The sequence below is a fragment of the Quercus lobata genome, chromosome 5, assembly GCF_001633185.2.
Source record: "Quercus lobata isolate SW786 chromosome 5, ValleyOak3.0 Primary Assembly, whole genome shotgun sequence".
Lineage (NCBI taxonomy): Eukaryota > Viridiplantae > Streptophyta > Magnoliopsida > Fagales > Fagaceae > Quercus > Quercus lobata.
Genome location: NC_044908.1, coordinates 75,976,763 through 76,000,781, shown reverse-complemented (window position 1 = coordinate 76,000,781; position 24,019 = coordinate 75,976,763). Strand labels below are relative to the sequence as shown.

The 24,019-nt window shown below is 34.7% G+C and overlaps 1 protein-coding gene across 3 annotated transcripts; it reads right to left on the bottom strand.

The window, feature by feature from the left end:
- Positions 1–2,795: 2,795 nt before the first annotated feature.
- On the bottom strand, positions 2,796–20,083 carry LOC115988938 (cysteine-rich receptor-like protein kinase 10). 3 transcript variants are annotated; one of them, XR_004091710.1, is made up of 5 exons: positions 19,139–20,083; positions 4,861–5,031; positions 4,431–4,561; positions 3,243–3,393; positions 3,063–3,146 (listed from the first exon to the last, which is right to left on the bottom strand). XR_004091710.1 is itself a non-coding variant. In XM_031112575.1 (4 exons), exons 1-4 carry the CDS (start codon positions 19,950–19,952, stop codon positions 2,862–2,864), a joined length of 1,401 nt encoding a protein of 466 aa, XP_030968435.1. In that variant the 5' UTR covers positions 19,953–20,083; the 3' UTR covers positions 2,796–2,861. The 3 variants fall into 3 exon arrangements, 2 of the variants coding, with proteins under 2 accessions (XP_030968435.1, XP_030968436.1); XM_031112575.1 differs by lacking the exon at positions 3,243–3,393 and having other exon boundaries at positions 2,796–3,146; XM_031112576.1 differs by lacking the exons at positions 3,063–3,146; positions 3,243–3,393 and adding an exon at positions 3,486–3,542.
- Between the last annotated feature and the right edge of the window lie 3,936 nt (positions 20,084–24,019).

Genomic DNA, 24,019 nt, shown 5'->3' with positions numbered 1-24,019 from the left:
ATTTCATTAACATAATTGAGATTTGGGCTATTACTAATTAAAATCAAGACCTTTTCAAACTGATTAATTTGGTTCTTAAAGTTAACTTAGTCCTTAAAATAGTTAAAAAAAATGACTAATTAGTCTAGCAATTTTTAGATAGGTAATTGAATTTAAAAAACAAATTAGTGAATTTTGAAAACTTTTGAACCTAATTGACAATAAACCAAACCATCAAAATATATTATTGGATTTTATTAAAAAAATATATGGAACAGTGAAAAAGATTAAAGAATATATTCCGGTCAAAATTGTTGTGCTGCCCGAGTGGTAAAAGTCAATGATGGGTGGAGACTGGAGTGGAAGTGTGGAACTATGACCGAAGCATTGGCCAAACTGATCTACTTTCCAGTGTAGTGAAAGAGCGGTCTACAGTAGTGTTTTTGTCGTAATTCTTTGTCCAGTATTGAAATTCCCCTCCTTTACAAAAATTAAAATTCGTAGAGTTCTTTTGTGGGGTCCAGAAGAGTGTGACCAATATGAAGGGCCTTTGTATTGGTTAACAACTTGCATATGCGAATCCAAAGGCCAAAGCCCACTCATGCAATGTACTCATTGCTCAGCATGAATCTCTTAGTCTTAAGGTTCAGTCCAGAAGGGGTATTCTTCAAGAAGGAATAAGAATTCTTTTCATTTTTTCTTCCACCTCATAAATTTTTTTATTTTATTTATGTCAATATATTAATTAATAGGTTAAATATATTAATTTTTATGTATTAATTATAGATAGTGCACAAAATATTGTTATATAAAAATAACAATATGAAATTCTTCCTCATCGAAAGAAAATCATCAAAAGGTTAAAAAAAAAATAGTAAAACATCCAATAAAAAATATGAAAAATAATTGCAAGCTTAAATTAGTTGAAATAATTAAAAAAAAAAAAATTGAATTCCCTAAAGTGATATGCTCATTTTCTTATTATATTAATATGAACAATTTATATTTCTTAAATCCTTTTAGTGACATAATATACATGTGTGGAACTAACATTGTACTAATCTAGATTTGTTTTATATAATTATACTCAATATTAATAGTGTAAATACATTTGTTTTTATGTCCTAATTATATGTAGTTGGTGCACTTATTAGTTATGTAAAATGAATTTTTTTTATTATATTTGATTTATAAAAGAAACAATTGATTTTGAAATATGACATTTTTATTTAAAATGAGTTGTTTTGACAACACTTGAATAAGAGCAAGGCAAAAGATAAAATCAAATTTACTTGCATGTAATCAAATTATAAAAGATAATTGTATGCTTAAATTAGCGAAAATAATTAAATGTTTTTCAATTCACTTAAACAATTGGTTTATAATCTTGATTATCCTCTTTATCGTAAACTTCAAGAATCCAACATGTGATTCCTGTTAGGTTCTAAATGTTTAGAACAATTGGCAAATTGTGAACACAAACTTGTCTAGATATAGATCTTAGAGTCTATAGATTTTATTAGACAATACTCAAGGTGATTCAAGTCAAGATTCAAGAACATACAAACTGCAGGAAGAAGACTTCATATTCTGCCTGGTTCGATTGATCAAAGAACAGGCTCGATCAATCGAAAATCGTATTTGCAGAATTTTAAGTCAGCCCAAACAGCAACTTAAGCCCATTAAGGGTTAGAGTTTCAGATCTACTTCTCCCACTATATAAAGGAAACCCTAAGCCACGTTTTTGAGACTGGGAAGAAAGAGATATTAGAGTGCCTATTGTGCCTCTTTTGTATTTAGGGTTTTGTACCCAAAGGCTCTCTAAAGGTTGCTTATATTGCTGTTTGTGTAAATCTCTTGTGAGATCTAGAGGAGCTTTCCTTTACACAAACTTAGGGTTTTCAAAGAGAAGATTTTATCTACACCTTGATGATTAACTCGATTGCTGCCATTGAAGTTTAAAGAAAACACAAGCGGATGTGCTTGTATCTGGTGGTGAATCCAAGAAAGAAGGAGTCCGTGGATTCGGAGCTTGCACATGATCGTGTCAGTAAGTTCTACTGGTGGGTAGCAATAAGAAGTCGAGCGTGGAGGCTTGTAAGTCTTATTGTATGAACTTCAATTCTTTCAAGATAGTAAATTCAAGTTTACCTTGAGGATAGTTAGGTCAAATCCTCCCCATATTTTTATCGGTTTGGTTTCCTGGGTGATCATATCTTGTGTTATTTATCTTTCCACTGCTTTGCATGATATGATCTTTGTGATTATGATAACCTAGATTTGTTAAATTGGACTAAGTAACAACTTGGCTAATTACCTAGGTTAAATCAATTGTGTTTTAAGGGGTCTAAAAACCATCAATTCCCATATAGGACTTGACTGAAGAAAATAGCACTCACAAATCATGATTTGTTTTTTGGTTTAAAATTTGGTAGGAAGGAATTGCACAACACAAAAACTGAAGAGAATGGGATGTGCCAATATGGCTAGAAGCACATTCCTATGAGATCTATTTCTTTATTGTGGGAAACAGTACGGAGTATTTTTTGCTAAATCCAAATTCTGGACTGTCCAAATCATCCTGCAGGCCCATCAATGAGATACGTCCCTTAGTTCATAACTCCCTTCTCAAAAAATCATCCCAAAAAATCAACTTTATTACATAACTCTTATAAATGAAAATTGGATTTTTTTTTTTTTTTTTTTTTACACAACATACAATCTTATCTATTAACTTTGTACGGCACAATCATTTGCTCAATTAACTGGACCTTCCTTCCCAATACGTATCCTATTCCTATTTTATAGAAATTTAGTCTACAATATTAAGTTCACCATTATGCAAGACCTAATTCCAATCGATCTTATATAGTTGTACATGTTCATTGTGGTACAATACTAGAAAAACTAAGCTCATTTATAGAGAATTCATCCATCTGAATGAATTTAGCCACAGAAAATGCTGGGTGTTTTGGTTTAGGAAGGGCTATTGAATCACTTCCCAGAAGTGCTACCACAGTCAACATGGTGGGTCTATCTTGTGGATCTTCCTGCACACACAAAAGTCCGATATCTATGCACTTAACAATTTCTGATGTCGAACATGATTCCATCAAGAAGCTATCCACGAACTCTAACACTTTATCTTCACACCACAATCTCCATGCCTATCAATTTAGATTTCGAATAAAGTTATATTTCATATATGCAATCCATATTTCACTATCTAATTCTAATTCAAGGAGAAAAAAAAGTTAACATACATATGCAAGGAGTGTCTGGGCATGTTCTGTAACGTAAAAGCCACTATTCTTTTTCCCACTAATAATCTCAAGCAAGATTACACCAAAGGTAAAGACATCTGACTTCACAGAGAATACTCATTCCATTGCATATTCTGGAGCCATATACCCGCTATTTGCATACAAACATTATTATTATTATTATTATTAAAACCAAAAAGAAGAGAAAGATATAGGAAGAAGTGGCTTACTATGTTCCAACAACTCTTTTGGTGTTTGCTATATTCTGTTTTTCATAAAAGATCCTCGCCATTCCAAAATCTGATATTTTGGCAACCAGGTCATGCTCAACAAAAGCCTTGATATTTTTATTTTTGGTTTGTTTCTTCCTATATTCTTTTTCATAAGCTTGATAATATTTTGGATTGCTTGTAAATTTATCCAATTCACACTTATGCATGATGTCATTACTTAACATTAATATTGAATTTCAAATTCAAAAAAGCGCTCGTTACTTGATTGGAAGACTTGCTATAACATTATTAGCGGGATTGCCAAAGGACTTTTATATCTTCATGAGGACTCCCACCTTAAAATCATTCATAGGGACTTGAAGCCTAGCAATGACTTGGATGAGAACCTTTTAACAGCTACTTCCTTCCCATCAAGTAGCACACCCTGAATGAAATAAACTCCAAACAGACAAATTTAGGACCAAGTTGTTAGTCTTTGTGGGACTATCATGGTAGGAAGGCAAACTAGGAATTTGCAAAGGTTGCATGGATTTAGACAAGGCAACGATTTTGTAAGTTGCTAGCTATGTAATTGTTCCTCTAAAAGTGATTTTTGACAGGATTGATTTTCTCCTAGTAGTGGTTTTCATTTGAAAGGTTTCACTTCAGTATTTTTATTATTTGTCAATATTGTGTGCATAGTTAATTGTTCAAATTCATTATTCTTGCATTGTTAATTACTAAGGTGTTTAAAGTATATTTTTCAGTAAGGAAATGGTGAGATTAATATTGAGGATGTGTCCAATGCTTAGACTGGCTCTAGAATAGTTTACTTCGTATAATTTATAAAATCACCACTTTAAAAGATTTTAAATTTTTCTAAAAAAAATTTATATTTATATGCTGTAAATTTTCTATGTATGCTTATTTTGAGTTATAAAAAAAAATGCAAGAACCGAATTTTATTTATATATACCTTGTAAACTTTTCCAAATCCACCTTCACCAATCTTGTTGTCATCTGAGAATTTGTTTGTGGCGGCTTCAATTGTCACAAAATCAAATTGCAAGGATTCTACAGCTAAATCAGCTGATATTTCACTTGCAGCTAGACATCCAAAAATAAACTAACATAAGAGAGATAACATTACAGAGATCAATGTTTGCAGATATGATGAGGTGAGAGTTTTTAGATAATCAATATATTCTTTATCATTTTCAGACAAATTACCAACCATCCTAGAAGTTTAACCTACAAATAGAGAGGAATTTACTATTCCTAATTTATATAGTTTTTCAAGTGCCGCTTAACACATCCATAATGAAAGGATTCCTTCACGTATAATTTTAAAAATGAGGAGATTGTGCTATGATCGTATGAACACAAAACCACTTGCATTAGCATACCATGATAATTAAGGAAACCATCAGATTGCTTGGGACTCTCTTCGTTTATAGCATCAGACTTCTTTCTCGCTCTCCTCTGGAGGAAACAGTAGGCCAGAATGACTAGCACCACAGAGGCAGCAATTGTAACAACAATGGCGATAATAACTGCCGGTGAGATTTTGCCTTTTCCTGCAAAAACAATATCATGTTATATTGACAACAGGTAATACCATAATAGTCAGTTACAAGAAGTGCTGCCTGATAAATTAATTACGTCTGATCAGCGTAGATGAGGTTGAAAGTACCATTAGAACATATTGGCTTGGCTGGTATACTTGAGTCTTAGATTAGTTACTCACTTTTTTCTTTTTCTTTTTCTTTTTTATACAAAATAGAAATTCTATTTTAAAATAATTTATGTGTATATGTGTTTGAAGTTCCCTCTTAGAGACTTGAACTCCGGTCCTCACCCATCCCACCCCATCCCACCTCACTCCACTCACTTCAAATTGTAATATTTGTCGAAGTTAGTGAGCCTCACACACGACTCAACTAAAGAGACTCGCACTCACAAAGCACACAAAGTGAAAGAGAACGAAGAGGAAAGAGGTAGAGAACACTTCATGTCTTTTATTTAAATTCTTTCATTGTTGCATGCAAATTGATGTAGGAATGGCTTTTTATAGCCTCCATGCACTCTCTTAACCTTCATTATTTATTGCATAACATCAAAAACCTCCAAGATGTATTTACTTCATAAACTCCCCACATTCATAATTTTCCACATAACTTCAAGAAAGTCTTTCATATGCATTCATTCAAATATTATTTAATATACAAAAAAATCATAGTAAAAAATGAAAAAAATAATTAAACAAGTTTAACATCTAATGTCCCCCCATTAAACTTGTTTTTCTAGTCAAGTTTAGTAAGGCTTGTAGCTTGTAAAATACATCAAACTTGATTGGTTTGGTGATTATATGATTTCGCGGAAGTTTGAAGAAAGCACATACGATACTCTCTTTGATGGACAAAAACTAAACTGTTAATTTTTGGATAGTAAACCTCACATTCACAAGGGGTTCCTTGAATCTACAAAGTGATAAAACTAGAATCCACTAGAGAAGAAAATTGACAAAAAGTCTGTGTTTATTGATAATAGTTTGAAAACTGAATTGCCTATGGAGGTTTCAATGCATTCAAATAGTAAAAAGAAAACCTAAGGTGGCAAGAAACCCCAAGGCGGCTAGAAACCCTAAGGTGGTTAGAAAACGCTAAGGCAACTAAGAAAGCATATAAAACCCTAATTTGACTAAACAACATTAAAAGCACCTAAAACAAGGAAATAAATAACCTAAACCTAAAATAACAAAAATTACATAAAAATACCTAAGATAAAAATTACAGAAATTAATTTGAATATTTTATCCTACATCATTATATCTACAACCTGATCATATTACTTCATGATCTCAAGTTGAAGTTCCTTTCTTGTATTATGTTGTCTCAAATCATTGTGAGTGATTCAATCATGAAAGAATGGATTTTATGCATGAAGTAGTATTGACTTGTTGTCCACAAATATCTTTGTAGATTTTGCTTACGGTATATGCAACTCCTTTAATAAACTCCTAATGCAAATCGCATGACAAACACTAGAAGTAGCATAAATGTATTTAGCTCCAAAGATGATGGTCTCAGATCCCGACTCAGGACTCCTTGCTTTCTTGTCCCGCTTTGATTCTTTGGAGTTCAACAGCCTCCTTGCGAGCCATTTCCATCGTTTTGGACCTCCTTTTGGCAACTTTCTACGATTCTCCATGCCAGTTGAGGGTCTACCATTGTTGGAGGGACTATTCAAAGCCCATGGGGACTTTACTAGTGGGTTCAAGGGAGAAGTATTCTTAGGCAACATCCTGATGGAACTCCTGCACCCTGTGTTGATTTCTTCGAGGGACTCCTCTCTTGATTCCCTATGCGAGGAGAGGCTTTTGGAGTGGAGAGGAGTAGTGCAGGATATTGTGGAAGCCAAGTTTAACCTGTCCTTTTTATTGGAGCACCTACGGTCTTTGGCTCACATGCTGTTCTAGAGGAAGATTTCTAGGAACCTGGACGCCGAGATTTTTGCTACTAAGGAGGCCTTGGCTCGTGCTCATAAGACACTGCAAGACCTGAAAGTTAAGAAGCAACTAGTTCTTTCTTCATCAACTGTTCCTGCAATCCCCTCGAGAGGGTCTTTGCTTGCTGGCCTTATGCCTTAGCTCCTTTCTCCTTTTTTTTAGCAGTTCAAATGTATAAGTTTACTTTTCAGACAATTAAGGTTGTATAAGTTTATCTTTATTTCTCCTTTTTGAGAACTACTTCTGACTTTTTTTTTTTTTTTTTTTTGCAATATGTGGAACTGTTTTTTCTTTTTCTTTTTCTTTTTTTAAACTGCTTTTGACAATATGTGGGTTCACTCACAATGTGTATGCTGCTCCTTTCTTTTTGTTGCTTCTCTTCTTTTCTTTTTGTTGCTTCTCTTCTTTTCTTTTTGGCGTAAATGCACTTTTAATCCCTACATTTTGACTTTTTTTCATTTTAGTCCCTACATTTTAATTTTATCACTTTTAGTCCCTAAATCAATTAACGCGTTCCATTTTGGTCCTTTCCGTTAGCCCACCAACGGAAATTGCTTAGGTGGCAAACTGATGCTGACGTGGCCAATTAAAAAATAATAAAAAAATTTAATTAGCTTTTAAAAAATGTCATGTCAGCTTATAATTATAAAAAAAAATTATTAATCAATTTTAACAAAATTAAAAAAAAAAAACAAAATTAAAAACAATAAAATACATCAATTTAGATCTAATTCATTTTTCAACAAGATCACAATTAAATATTTAAACATCAAGCACAAACCATAATCAAACACAAAAAACACAAACTCAAATTTAAATATTAACACAAAATCACAAATACAAAGAACACAATAACAAACACAAACCAATTAAAAGGAGTAATTAAAATTTTTTCTTTTTTTTCTTTTCATTATTTTTGGAAGAACAAAGTAACATGTTCTTCATGTTCTTTGGGAAAGAACATGAAGGTTGCCCAAAAAATTAAAATAATCAATATTTTCTTTTCTTTTCTTACATTTTCTTAGCAGATAAATATGCAAAAATTCATTCAAAATCCCTTTCCTCCACCGAATCCTCAAATAAATCAAACCCATAAACCCAGAAAAATAATAAAATCCACATGAAAAAAAAAAAAAAAAAAAAAAAAACCCAGAAATTTAAAATAAACACAGCAACAACCCGAAACCCGGAAAATACCTTGCAATCCGAAGCCCAAACCCAACCAATGTTGCTGACGTGGCCAATTAAAAAAAAATTATTAATCAATTTTAAAGAAATTAAAAAAGAAAAAACAAAATTAAAGACAATAAAATACATCAATTTAGATCTAATTCATTTTTGAATAAGAAGACACAAGAACACAATTACATATTTAAACATCAAGCACAAACCATAACCAAACACAAAAAACACAAACTCAAATTTAAACATTAACACAAGATCACAAATACAAAGAACACAATAACAAACACAAACCAATTAAAAGGAGTAAATAAAATTTTTTCTTTTTTCTTTTCATTATTTTTGGAAGAGCAAAGTAACATGTTCTTCATGTTCTTCGGGAAAGAACATGAAGGTTGCCCAAAAAATTAAAATAATCAATATTTTCTTTTCTTTTATTACATTTTCTCAGCAAATAAACATGCAAAAATTCATTCAAAATCCCTTTCTTCCACCAAATCCTCCAACAAATCAAACCCATAAACCCAGAAAAATAATAAAATCCACATGAAAAAAAAAAAAAAAAAACCCAGAAATTTAAAATAAACACAGCAGTAACCCGAAACCCAGAAAATACCTTGCAATTTGAAGCCCAAACCCAACCAATGATCACCGATCTGACCAACCAACCAATTACTCCTGTAATCTGAAACCCACATGAACAGATCAAACCACCAGTCACCACCACTGTCACCGATCTGGGGACAACGAATTCGGCAGTGGTGGCAATGAAAGGTGCGAAGCCGACGATAGTGACGAACGCTGAGGGGTAGAGAACGACGCCGTCTGTGGTGGCGTATGTGGAAAATGGTGATATGTTGGTAGGTCAGATTGCGAAACGACAGGCCGTTGTGAACCCAGAGAACACGTTCTTTTCTGCGAAGAGGTTTATCGGGAGGAAGATGACGGAGGTGGATGAGGAGAGTAAGCAGGTTTCGTATAGAGTTGTGAGAGATGAGAATGGAAATGTGAAGTTGGATTGTCCAGCGATTGGGAAGCATTTTGCGACTGAGGAGATTTCTGCTCAGGTATGAGGGAATTGGGGTTGTGGGTTTTGTTTTGTTTTGCGTTTTTGGTATTGGGTTTTTGTCAAAGTTTTTGTTGTTTTGGAATTTTAATTACTCATTTTAATTGGTTTATGTTTGTTATTGTGTTCTTTGTGTTTGTGATCTTGTGTTAATGTATAAATTTAAGTTTGTGTTTTTTGTGTTTGGTTCTGGTTTGTGCTTGATGTTTAAATCTATGATTGTGTTCTTGTTCAAAAATGAATTAGATCTGAATTGATGTATTTTATTGTTTTTAATTTTTTTTCTTTTTTAATTTCGTTAAAATTGATTAATAAATTTATTTTTTATAATTATAAGCTGACCTGGCATTTTTTAAATTCTAATTAAAATTTTTTATTATTTTTTAATTAGTCATATTAGCATCAGTTTGCCACCTAAGTAATTTCCGTTAGTGGGCTAACGGAAAGGATCAAAATGAAACGCGTTAATTGATTTAGGGATTAAAAGTGATAAAATTAAAATATAGAGACTAAAATGGAAAAAAAGTCAAAATGTAGGGATTAAAAGTGCATTTACGCCTTTCTTTTTTGAACTGAGTCCTAGGCTATGGTCCCTACAAAATTTGCAGCATGTCCTGGACTAGGTATTGTTTTTTTTTTTTTTTTTTTATGCTGGCCCAGGTACCCCACCCAGATTTTTTTTTTTTTTAAAGAAAAGATTCCATTGAGATAAAATATGGTTGCCAAACTAAGGAACATAAGAGGATTGACAAAGATTGTAAGGATCATTGGATGTCCTTCTATCATGGGTTCCTTAAAAAAAACTAAGTAAAGTTCATGATAGAAGAGAAAAATACAAAGAGTGACAGGACACTTAGTAGATTGGAGAGTGGCAAAAAAAAAGGCTCTTGGTGTACTGAAGCCTCCCCTTTCTTTTTATGCATAGTACTGTTTCAGCCATTTTCCGTTTATAGGGTCCATCAAGGCAGTCACATCTTCCTTTGTGAGGTAGTAATATTTGTTGTCGTGGGCTTCCTTGATGATGTAAGACCCCTCCCATTTTGGAGCAAATTTGGAAGGTCCTAGGACATTCTTACTTACATGCTCTGTTGCTGTTAATACTAGCTGCCCTTCTGTGAAGACTCTTGGGTGTACTGTCTGTGCATACGCTTTAGCCATCCTCTACTGGTACCTCTATCTTCTCGTTCTTCTCCTAACCCCTCCAAATCTACCAACCTCCTTTCACTATTCGTGTCATCTGTGCCTTCTTGGATTTCTTTGAGCACTACTCTTGGCGTAGGAATGATTAGCTCCACGGGGTAGATGGTTTCTGTCTTGTAAACTATGGAAAATGGTGAAAATCCCCTAGCTGTCTTCAAGGAGCTCCTATATGCCCAGAGTACATCTGTCAGGTGGTCACTCCATTTTCCTCTGTACTCATGCTTCATTTTTTTGAGGATCTTCAATATCACCCTGTTAGTAGCCTCGGCCTGACCATTTCCTTATGGATAATATGGTGTGGACCTTCCATGCCTAATGTAGTATGCCTTGATCAGGTTATTCATATCTTTGTTTATGAATGAGGTTCCATTGTCACTGATCAGTCTCCTGGGGATCTTGAACCTTGTGATGATGTGTTCTCGAATGAAGTTTGCCACAGCTGCTCCAGTGGCCTTTTTCAAAAGGATAGCCTCTATCCATTTGGTAAAATACTCAGTGGCTGCTAGGATCTATATATGGCCATTACAAGGAGGGTTTATGGGTCCTATAAGATCAAGCCCCCAAGTGTGGAAAGGTCATGGTGTGGTCATATCTTGCAGCACATTTGGATGAGTATGGATTGCATCTCCAAGTACTTGACATGCATGACACATTTTAACCAGCTCCTCATAGTCCTTTTTCATTGTAGGCCAATGGTATCCCAATTGCAATAGCTGCTTGTAAAGCCTTCTTTTCCCTGGGTGACTTCCACAGTCACCGGAGTAGACTTCCCTAACTACTTCTCTAGCTTCCCTAGGCCCTAGGCATCTTAGGGGATCTTCGTTGTAACCCTTTTTGAATAAGATTCCATTCTACAAGAAGTATTTGATGGCAAGTTTCTCGAGTTAGTCGGCTAATGTCTTGTCAGTTGGTAGGATCCCTTGAACCAAGTATTCCATGAATGGAGTCCTCCAATCTTCCGTCACAAACACAAAATAACTTTCTTCTTTGTCTACTAAAAGTTGACACCTTTGACATTCCTCCTATATAGTTGCAGCCTCTTTGTTCATATTTGGCCAATAATACCCCATGCGCTGCATCCTTTTATATAGGCTGATTTTTTCTGCAATCCCACAAATCTGGCTATGTAACTCTTCTAATCTTAGCTTCCCCTCTTTCTTGTTGATACATCTAGACAAGATCCCTCCAGGCAGCCTCCTGTACAGCTCTCCTTTTATCAAAGTGTACTTTTAGTTCTTTGATGTTTCCTTCATGCCCCAATTTTTCCATTTTCCCTCTTACCTCATTTCTCCAATCTTTCTGTTTTGATTCCTCAAGGAACATCCTTTTGAAGATTCCTATGATGGAATGTTCCTGCTTACTTACTCTTATCAAAGTACCCTTTCTTTTGAACAGTATCTGGGATCCCAAGGTGCCTAGTGCATCAACGAACCTGTTTTCACTTCTTTGGGTGTACTCCACACTGGAGGTCTGGAATTTCTGCTCCACCCTTTGCACTCAAGTTTTGTAGGCTACCAATTTTTGCTCTCTTAGTGCGAAGTCACTCTTTACTTGGAAGACCATGAGGTTGGAATCTCCTAAAACCCTTATATGTTTTACTCCTATGTTGAGCGCTATGGCCAGCCCAATCACGTATACCTTGTATTCAGCAGCATTATTTGAACAGGAAAACCCAAGCTTGAAAGATAATGCATGGTATCCCCATTTTTGCAACTTAGCACAATTCCCAGGCCATTTGAAGTTGTTATTGCTGACCCATCAAACCTCATTGTCCACTTCTTTCAAGGGAGTTCTACCACTGCTACTTCCCTGGGGATCTCCTCGCTTAGTGAACAGCCACTATGCTATTCTTCCTGTTAGGAGAGGCTGATGAAGGAGTGTTTTTATGGGATGTGACTTGGTTAGTAAGAGGATCTAGTGGGCTGAGAAGTACCGTTTTAGCTTTTGAGATGCGTAGATAACCACTAGACACGCTCTTTCTATCCTAGGATACCTGGTCTCTATATCTTTAAGTGTCCTACTCACATAATAAATGAGTTACTCATTCCCATCACCATCTTTTTGTGCTAGCAGGGCTCCTATAGCCTGAGAGTTTGATGCTAAATATAGTAACAGGGGTAGCCCACATACTGGTGCTTGTAGGGTAGGAAGATGATTCATGATCTACTGGATCCTCTGAAAGGCTTCCTGTTGTTCAGTTCCCCAAGTGAAATCAACCTCCTTTTTCAACATTTTGAATAAATTGCTTGTGACCGAAGCTAATCTTGGCACGAACCTCCTGATGTAGGAGACCCTCCCTAGGAAACTTTTGAGCTCTTTAACCATTGCAGGCCTTTTCATTGTTGTGATGGCTATGGCCATAGCTGAATCCACACTTATGCCTCTGTGATGTACTAGGAACCCAAGAAAATTTCTAGCAGATACTCCAAAGGCACACTTCACGGGGTTCATGCATAGTTTGTACTTCCTGCACCTTTTAAAAACTTGTTCAAATATCTGGAAGTGTCCTGCCCTAGTCTTTGACTTTACCATAATATCATTCACATAATCTTCCTTTTCCCTATGCATCATATCATAGAAGATAGCTGTCATGGTTCGTTGGTATGTGGCCCCTGCATTTTTAAGGCCAAAGGGTATCATAGTATAATAAAAAATTCTGATTGGGGTCCTGAATTCTATCTTCTCTACATCTCTAACAGCCATGCGGATTTGGTTATACCCATTATATCTATCCATAAATGAAAACATAGATTTTCCTACAGCTGAATCTACAAGGAGGTCAACGTTAGGCAGGGGGAACTCATTTTTTAGACATACTTTGTTTAAATTGTGAAAATCCACCCAACACCAGATTTGGCCATTCTTTTTCTTCATGGGTACTATGTTGGAGAGCCATTTGGAATGCTGGATAGGCTTGATAAAACCAGTTGCCAATAGCTTTTTGACTTCTTGAGTTATTTGAGCCTTTATATCAGTGTGAAAGACCCTGATTGGTTGGACTACTGGTTTAACTCCTGAGTCTATATTAAGAGAATGGACCACCAATCCTAGATCTAGACCAGGTATCTCATCATATGTCCATGCGAACACATCCACATATTTTTTGTATAATGCCACTAACTGCTCCTTTTCTCGTGCTGTCAACTGACTACTAATGAAAACAGACTTCTGGGATCCCAGCTCAACTCCTAAGTTTACCTTTTCCAATTCCTCCTCGGGCTGGATTTGTGCTTCATTGACTAGGTCCTCTAAGATTTCTTCTTGAGCCATCATACAATCTAGTGGTCTAGGACCCTCATGCATGATGGATTCAGGTCCCGTGCACCTTCATAAACGATAAATAAGCCTTCCTCTGGGCTCCCATACTACTACACATTCCCGGGATCCTAAGGAGTTGGTCTCCTTCTTTTGCCTTTGTCTGTCCAGGAGGTTCCTTAGGTCATGGGCACCCCCTCCTTCTTCTTCTTCCAAGACAGGTGCTCCTAGGGTTCCTAGTGTAGGGCTCTCATCATCTGGTTCCAACTCATCATAAAACATTATTTCCACAAAGTTCACTCCTCCTTGGCTGAAAAGGTTCAGGTTGGCAGGGATCCTTACGGGCCCCCCATTCAATCTCCCTTTAACACATTGATGGTACGTGGAGGGAATAAAGCGATGTTTATAGAGCCATGGATGTCCCAACAGAACATGGTAAGAAACTTCTGAATTAATTACATGAAATCTGGTTAAGGCTACTATTGGGCCTACCCTTAAAGCCAGTTGTACATATCTCTCAATTGATTCTACTGGTCCTCCAAATCTTGTTATCTCCATGGGAGCCCTCAAGATCTTCCTACCAGTCAGGCCCACAGCTTCCAGGGTACTCAGGGCTATGAGATTGAATGATGCCCCTGTGTCTACCAATACTCTTCTGATTTGGACATTGTTTATGGTGGCCATTAAATAAAGGGGTCTGCAATGGTCTGGGTGTTCAACTTCCATGTCCTCATCAGTGAAGGTTATCGCATTGGTTGTTTCCAAATAAACTCGACTGGCATGGGATTCTACTGTGAAATATTCTACTCTTGAATCTGCTGCTATACTCATGAGGGATTCTGTGGCCATCCCTCTCGCTTTTAGCGCAAATGCCAATTGATTGAATAGTGTTCTGAATTTAGGCCTTTTCTGAAGGGTCTTGACTGTGTTTGGATGAAATGATCCTTTAGACTCTTCTACTTCTGCCGGGTTTCCATGGACCACCACAGCCACCACTCCCTTCCCCTTATGATTGGGTAAAGGGTTTCTTTGTACCTTGGGTTCCTTTTAAGTGAGCTCTAGGGTCCCCTTCCTAAGTTTCTTGTGAAAAAGCCTATGAAGGGTCCAACAATCCTTAGTAAAGTGCTTGACATAGTTATGAATTATGCAAAATAGCAGATTCTTTCTTTCTTCCTCAGTAGGTGGTCTAGATACAGTGAATGGCCTAACGATTCTGTCTCCAATCCACTTATCCAAAACATGATTCAATTCTTCTGCAGTACATAGGATCATAGGTGGTTCCTCGGCCATTTTTCCTTCAGGTCTCTTCATTTTTTCTCCTACTGATGCTGTAATGGCCTAGGGTACTAGCACTCTCTTTGTTCTCATGGTTAATGTGATCCTCCTAGTTTTTTGTAGCAGGTCAGCAAACTGGGTTATGCAAAGATTTTCGAGATTAAGCTTGTAATCAAAGAACGTGTTGGATATGCAAGTCTCCACGAGCTCTTTTTCTTCATAGTCTCCATAGCAATACAAAGAAACATCTTCAAACCTTTTTGATGAACTAGATAGGATCCTCTCCAGGCCTTTGCCTTACCATCTAAAGGCTTTGGAAGGTGACCTTGTCTTCACCTGGATAGTACTTTGCATAAAACCTCTCCATCATCTCGTCCTAGGTCTTAATGGACCCAAGCCTCAAGGTGGTGTGCCATGTATATGCTCTGTCCACTAAGGACTTAGCAAACTCTCTTAGACACGGCTTCTTGTCTCCTGCATAAAGGCCCATAGTATGAATGAACCTACTCATGTGTTCCACAGCACTTCTGTTTCTTCCATTAAAATGATGGAACTTTGGGAGTTCATATCCTTTGGGATAAGGCTTACCAAGGAGTTCTGGTAGGAATGGGGGATCCTGAGAAAATTGCTTGGAGATCTCCGAGAGCTTTTCCCTTTCTTGTTTTAAAAGGGCTTTGACATCTACTAGCATGAGACACTGAGGGTTAGCTCCCCTTCCTACTGCTAACCCTCCCTTTAGTTGGGCTCTATCTTGGTTGACCACAGGGGGCGTTATCCCTGATTTCTTGGGTCCTTCTCTTTTTGAGGATGCGAATCTCTTATTGCAAATTTTTCAGCATTTTTGCCATTCGGGCCACATGATCTAGCTCCTGCCCCACATGCCTCTGTCTAGAGAAGACCTCCTACTCCACTATAGGTACTTCGTTCCTCTGTCTGGAAGCTACTTCATTTTCTCCTACAAGCTCAGATGCCATAGGTGGTACATTGGTACCTTTATTGTTCCTTGGTCTTGGAGCCAGGCTCTGCGAAGGGATTACTTCTTCTCTCTCAATTACCTAGTCCCCAGTGAAGTCGCTAAAATGTGTGGGTCCTTTTTTTGGATAGTACCCAGGCCCAAGTAGAAACAAGGATCCTGGGCCCTTTACTTGTTGTTTTAAGGGACTGGGCTTGGTTCACTGGAGCTAAATGGGCTGATTTCGAACCATATGGTACACAGAGCACGAATCCTACAATACATACATACTAACAAATAAGAAATATATGCATTGAACAGCAAGAAACAGTAAAGGAACGAAGTGGTAAAGAAAGACACAAAATAAAGCGTTAAGGATCCTTAAAACATTGTGTAATACACTATGCTCACTAGGACACGTTACAAGGTCCAAATAAGTTCAAAAATCACAGACTTAGATGGCTCTTCAAGCCTCTAAGACTTGAATCCCTTTGAATCCTAGTGTGTTCTCTAGTGGCTATTTGAGGATACCTAGTAGTATTTCCCTCTCTTTTCTTTCTTTTTTTTGAATTCTGACAGAGTTTTCTCAATAATTTTACTCTAATTCACTGTTGCTAAATTGCCCTTTCATAGTTGGCTGCTGCACCTTTTATAGTGTCATCCTAAGGTTTCTAGGGTACCACTAATTCCCTTCATTTGCTCCTTTGGATACCAAAGCCACTATTGTGCCAACATCATTGGTGGCTGGTCCTTTCCTCATTTCTCATTATTTGCTTCTTTTGGGATTTCTTTTTCAAAAGCCTCTTGCTGACTTTCTGTTCTGGGGGATCCTAGAATGCTGGTTTTTTGTTCTTTCCTTCTTCAAGGTTTCTAGGTTCCACTTTTTTCAGACCCACCTTTTGGCTGCCTTCACTTTTGTCATTTTCCCAAGTGAACTGATTCCTTTTCTGCTAGGCCGAAAGATCACAAGTCTCCTCCCTTTCTGGTTCTTCTTCATGGATTCCCCAAGGTACCAAGGCTCTTGTTCATGAGTTACTGGTTCCCAGGCCCTCTGACTTCTTTTTAGCATCATTGGGTGGTTGATAGGGATATGTCTATTCTTGTTCCTTGTGTTTCTCGGCACCCCCCCTAAATTGTCTTAATCCACCCTAGTTTTGCTGCATGTCCCAAGGATCCCAGGCTCCTGGGAATCCTCAAGTATCCCGACCCAGTTCTTTCCCTAGGCTCCCTAGTGATTTTTGTCCTTGGTGGGTTGGGCTTTCTTCTTCTTTTTGTCTCATGAGATTTGAAACTTACCCATTCATAGATTTGGGTTCTTCCTTATAATCCTTAATGAGTTTGGGCTTCTCCCCCCTTTTCTTTATTGAAGGCTCAAATACTTTACTTTTTTTCTATAGAGTAATCCTTTGTACTGTTTTGAACCTTGGTGCAATATTGTGATTTTTTAGACCTCAACACCTACTTACTTTTTGAAATACACTTTAAAACAAATTCTCTATCATTTTATCCATCTAATTTAAATATCATTTCTTCATTCATTCTTTATTCTTTTTTTAATCATCATTTATTCTTCTTATGTTCATTCCCAACAACTATATTTTTCAATGAGAAATGTTATATCCACAACATTTTTCCCAATACTTTCACAAGAATCACAATAAAATCTTATGTGGAAAGTTGTTACTAGTTCTAATTTGAACCCATCATTGAAATTATTTTTTTACTCACCAATATTAGTTAATAAAAATCAATTACATAATATTTATTGTGAAAATATTGTGGTAGCATTTCTTAATTGTCATTTCTTATTCTTTATATTATTTTTCCTTTCTAAATTTCATCCATTTTTTTTTCTATTATTTTTTCTTCACCACACACGTATACCCACTCCTATCTCTATCCTCCCTTATTTTTCTTTTTCTACTTAATTCTAGATCACTTTCTCCAGTTCTCTCTCTCTCTCTCTCTCTCTCTCTCTCTCTCTCTCTCTCTCTCTCTCTCTCTCTCTACTTTTTCTTGTTCTACTTGATTCTAGAACATTCTCTAACTCTCTATGCGATAAGAAACAAAGAAAGAACAAGCGAGAGATATCTTGCTTGCTCCACCGTTGATCAAAGGACATAGGCAGGCACAGAATCGGCGTTCATTGTGCCAAGCCATGCCTTTTGGGTCCTACGGTACTATTCACACATTTAAAAATTATTTTGCTACAGTGTTTTTCAATTTTCAATTTTCAGCTATATCCAAACAGACCCAAAGAATTGTTTTTTATTAAGTTATATGATTTTTTTAAGTAGAAAAATTCATTTAGAGTTACTACAATTTTCTCTATATTAAGAGCATCTCCAGCAGTCTCTTCAAATTTTTGTACTGTTTGGAAAGTGAACAGTTCATTTTACCTTTTATCTACCTACATTTTCAAATATATTTTCCAACAGACTTTCTATCATTTTCTCTATCCCATTTAAATATTATTTCTTCATTCTTTCTTTAATATTTCATTTTCAATCTTCTTTCATTCATCTAATTTTGATGAGAAATGCTACGTTCTTAACATTTTACAATATTTTCACAATAAATCATATGTGATAAGTTATTACTAATTTTAATTTGAACACATCACTTAAATAATTTTTTTTCATCAATATTAGTTAGTAACAACCCACCACTTAAAATTTATTGTGAAAGTATTATGAAAATATTGTAATAGTATTTTTCAATTTTAATTTCTTATTCTTTATTTTATTTTTTCTTTATCTTTTTTTTTTCATCCACACGTTTTATTTTTTTTTCCTCTTTTTTTCTCCTCCACACCTTTCCCTTAACTCTATCTTCACTTTACTTTTTTTTTTCTTTTCTTCTGATGGAGCTCTATGTTCACATCTATTTCTTTTTTAAGAGAACCATTGTAACAACTTCAAAAAATATTTGAAAAAATTTGGCATTTAAAGAATTTATTAGAGCTGATCTTTGGGGTTTGCTCTCTAAAAAATAGATTTAGCTAATCTATTGGTGATACTAACTAATGTGAGGAACATGCAAATGTGTAACAGTAATTAACCATTAACTAATGGATTAAACTGATTAAGCATGTTGCACAAAAAAACAAAAAAGTAATGGATTAAACATGTTGCGCATAAACTGATTTACACAGTTTCACATACTGCTCAAAAAGTAATTGAATCCAGACTAAGTCTAATCAAGAATGAAAAGCAGTAAACTAAAACAGGTGCTCGTGCAGTTTACCTTTAGGTCCACTGACGGAATCTGGAGGTGGAGGTTGGGGCGCCGTTGCTGCCATCCGGTAGAATGGGTACAATTCGTACCTAATATTGCAACTGGGAAAAACAATTCTGCCCCCTTGCTTTCCACCACAACACCAAGGAACAAGATTTATAGCGTCCAGAAGACAACTATAGCAATCGGCGCCGGACAGGTCCGGTGTGCACTGTAAAAGGTTGTACAGTGTTTGAAACGCAGATATATTCACTTGCCTGGTCCCAAACTTCTTAGCACCGGTTGAAACGTCCGAGATTTCCCTTGCCAAGTCAGTCAGCAACGCAATCATCGACGTGTTCACTAACTGATTAAACTTGTCCTGATCTGTCACATTCTGGGTGTTTAACAAACCGAGCCTTGGTCTTTCGTCGACGGTGGTTAAGAAAGACCGGTTGGAGTAGCGCAAAATGCACTCATCGTACCATGTCACGGCGACTTTTTCTCTTGAACACTTGCTGGTTAGCTCTTTCACCGCTGCTTCCACGCATTCTCGGCAGAGTTGACGGGTGACATCACCGCGACAGTTCGAGAGGCCATAGACAGGGTCGGAGGTGTTTCCGCCCTTAGTGGTGGCGTAGAAATCAACATTGGCGTTGGAGGAGAAAGAAGAAAGGAGGGAGTTTAGATTGGATTGGTAGATGCTATTATCGGCGCTGAAAGTGGTGTTTTCACATACGGTGTTGAGATGAACAGGGTCAGCAGCATGAGCGGTAAGGCTGAGGAAGGTAAGAATGGAAAGGAACAAGATGGGAAGAGAGAAGGGATTGAAGAAGGAAGTCATTTCGATGAATCAAACTCTTCCTCTACGCACTTATGTAAAGAGTTTATGTGGTGTTTTTATTGCATGTATGTTTTGGGATTCAGATGCTTTGGGGGTAGGTATGATGAGCAGTGAGGACGTACAGATCTGCCTTTTAGGATGGAGGTCTGCTCCACGAGGAAATATACACACTAAATAGGTGTATATTTCCCCCTTCTCAGAAGCTGGTAGGGTCTGCTCCACGAGGAAATATACCCATTAACAGGTGTATATTTCCTCTCTCTCACAAGTTGGTGGGACTCACAACTGGTCCCACCAGTTATGAGGGGAGATAAATATACACCTGTATTCGAGTATCCTTTTTCTTGCTCCACGCAAGTTAAAAAGTCTAAATGACATCGTGTTATGGCTTGGCTTTTCAAATTTCTTATAATTATATACTTTTTTGGTAAATTTTAAAAATTTAATAGTTGATTTTTATTATTTTCTATATTCTTAATATGTATATTAAATTTTGTTCAAATTGAGTATTATTTCCTATTCTTTTAATAAACTTATTTTTTGTACAAAATTTTATATTAAAGGTATAAAGTATATAATAAGACCATGCAATTTAACGGTTAAATTTTGAAAATTCACACTCAATATAAAGATATATCAAAATTTTGAAGAGTTTATCCTCAAACTAGTTTGGAAAATAACATTGTTCATAGCTTGACCGATAATATTTTCTATAAAAATGAATTCAAAATTTTCTTAAAAAAGTCTATTAACAAATGTTTTAAAGAAATTCATTAATTGGATCCAATTATTAAAAGAACCCAATCTCAGTTGGTTTCTAATGTCAAGTTTATACTTTGGTTTAACTATTCATATATGTAATACTATGTTATTTTCTTGGACCAAACCGCAATTATGTTGATGACAATGGATGGAAGAACGATCTTGATAGAAATGTTAAACGTTTAGTATTAAAATGACAAAAATTAAATTGTATAACAAAAATGACAATTAATCCAAACTTATAGGGTATAGTTCTGGAATTTGGCCTATTTTAACTATTGGTGTTTGTATTACTTTATATACCCACCAAAGTTTTTGGGTAAATTTTCGATATAGTATTAGTTTCAAGCTACAAATTCATTTCTTGCCATTCCCAAAAAAAAAAATAAAAAATAATAATAATAATTTCTTGCCATTCATATCTATTAACTATATAAAAAAAGACAATGCCTCAACAGTGCCATTTTGGTTTATTGAGCCACTTTGTCTTTCATTTTTTTTTTTTTATAAGTTTTGAACAATAGCTTAGTACCAAGCGGCACTGTAGCTACATTTTTTTTTGGGTACCTTTTTTTTCCTTTTATATATATTGTTATACTGACACAACAAATTTCATAATATTTTCATAATTATTGAGGTGCCAATTTTTTATAAGTCAAAATAAAATAATAAAATATGAAACTGTGACCAATCACAACTGAAAATAAATGTTTTGTGAAAATGTTGTGACACTTGTCAGGTGAATGTGTAAAAGCTATAGTACTTTTGGCTTGTTCAATACATATATACATATATATATATATATATATTTTAGTTATCGATTTGTGCTCTTTTTTCTACTAACTATATAAAAAGAGGCAATGCCTCTAAAGTGCCCATTTTGGTGTAGTGAGCCATTTTTTTCCCCCAAGTTTTGAATAGTTGCTACAGTGCTACTTTGGTTTGTCCAAGTGGTACAACATTTTTTTTTCCTAGTCTTCCGTTAGTACTTTTTTTTCTTTTAAAAATTTATAAGAACCATCATGTATATTATTATACTGACACAATAAATTTCATAATACTTTTACAATTATTGAGGTGTCAATTTCTTATAAGTTAAAATAAAATAATAAAATATGAAACTGTGACTAACCACAATTGAAAATAAATGTTTTGTAAAAATATTGTGACACTTGTTGGGTGAATGTGTAAAAGCTATTGTACTTTTGGTTTGTTCAATATGTATTGTTCATCGCTTCTTTTTTTTTTTTTTTTTTTTTTTTCTATATATAAAAAGAGCAATGGCTCATGAATAGTGTTATGAACAGTATTTTTAGTTTATGACTGCCTTTTCCCTTCAAGTCCCAACTTGGTTTGAGCTTCCTTTTTTTTTTTTTTTTTTTTTTTTTTTTTTTTTTTCTTTTAAATGATCTTTATATGTTTAATTTTTACTTGTAATGTAAACTTACATTGTATACACAAAAGAAGTAGCAAATATTATATACATTTGCAAAAAAAAAAAAATTGTACAAATTTTGCAAATGTGTACAACATTTACCAATTTTTATGCGTTTATAATATAAATTTACATTGTAAGTGCAATGTGTGTGTGTGTGTATATATATATATATATATATATATATATAAAGAGTGAATGTGAAAAGTTACAGTAATTTTGCTACCGTATTTTTGGCTTGTTTAACTTTCACTGTTTTTCTGGCCTTTTTATTTTTTATTTTTTTATTTATTTTTTTGTGAATGCATAAAGTTGTAGTATATTTGCTATATTATTTTTGGTTTGTCCACAATAATTTTCACAACACTTTCATAACAAATCAAATATGGTAAATTGTTATTGGTTCTAATTTAAACTTACCAATGAAACTACTATTTTGCCTATCAATAACAACTTGTAGTAATCTACTACTTATGATTTGTTGTGAAAATGTCATGGACATAACATTTTTTTGTGTGAAAAATGTTAAGACATCTTGATGTTGTCACAATATTTTTAAAACTGCTGAATTGTCAATTCTTTACAAGTTAAAATAAAATATAACAAAATTATAAAGGTACTATGAAAATGTTGCATCATTCTGTAGTGTTTTTAGAAGTTTTTTGTTGGTTTAATCAACTTTGTTGAGCCAAAATTCACTATTCCACATACAATTTTCTTAGGTTGACTTTTTGTATATTTTTTTCTTTACATAATATTTTAAGTAAAAACACATAGTTTTGCACACAAAAACTTAAGAAAAAAAACATTTTTCACCATTTATGTTTGGGGTAATTTACAATTCTTCCTTCAACTTTAAAATCAAGCAATTTTTTCCTTAATATTTTGGAAAAGAGCAAATCTGTCATATTATCATTCTCTCTGTTAAACCCTAATGAAAGTTTATGATTCTTAAAATATTTTATTGTGTAATGTCTAAATTACTCCTGCTAAATTTTAACATCCTAAAAATTTTCTTTACGTATTTTGAGTTTTAAATGATAAATTTTTTTAGAAAGTTAGAATGATGATATTCGATAACACAAGCCTTTTGTTATCTTTTATTTTATTTTTTAAAATTTCTTAGCAAAACTCAATTGTTTATTGTTGGAAGATGATAATATTCGTTATCATTCTTACAAGTTTTTAGAAAATAGATATATTATCTTTAGCAAGTAGGTACAAAAAAACTATTATAGTTAAATAAATATTTATATGTTAAATAGCTACCCTCACTTTGTGATTTATCAAAATTCTTAAATGAATGAGATTAACATTTTATGACATAATTATACAAATTCTTAAAATTAATGTCTCTTTTGATTAATATAAATCTTTATATACTTTAAAAATCAAATGATTCATAACTTTGTTTTGTAATACAAATAAAATCTTGAATTGATCTTAATTACTACAGTACTTTTTTCATACAACAAGCACGTGCCTTGCACGTGTTGCCCTAACTAGTCATAATTAAAAAAAAAAAAATTAAAAAAATCTTAAAAAAGTGATAAGGGTCAAATCAAATAAATTGAAATGGAACTATATATTAGACAGTCTCAAAGAGATGCGCACCTTTAACTCTGACAACTAATTGTCTCATGTTTCTTAAAAAAATGTGTTGTGTGTAGTATAACTTGCTCCACCCTCCTTTAAAAGTTATCATAACTTTTAAATGGAGTCGTGATATTGCATTAGAATCTCTCGTGTGTATTTGTTTCTCACCCCCCAAAAAAAAATAATAATAATAAGAAAGGACTGACAACTAAAAGGGCATAGAGAGGTAGACAGGTGGAGATTGAATGGAACTGTGACGAAATGCGGTCTTTTA

Excerpts from the sequence above, each read along its gene's own strand:
- LOC115988938 (XM_031112575.1), bottom strand. The coding sequence starts at position 19,952 with ATGACTTCCTTCTTCAATCCCTTCTCTCTTCCCATCTTGTTCCTTTCC. Across the intron at positions 5,032-19,138 it reads TTCCGTCAGTGGACCTAAAG|GAAAAGGCAAAATCTCACCG; the intron begins GTAAACTGCACG and ends TTGTTTTTGCAG. Across the intron at positions 4,562-4,860 it reads TGGTTTCCTTAATTATCATG|CTGCAAGTGAAATATCAGCT; the intron begins GTATGCTAATGC and ends TTGGATGTCTAG.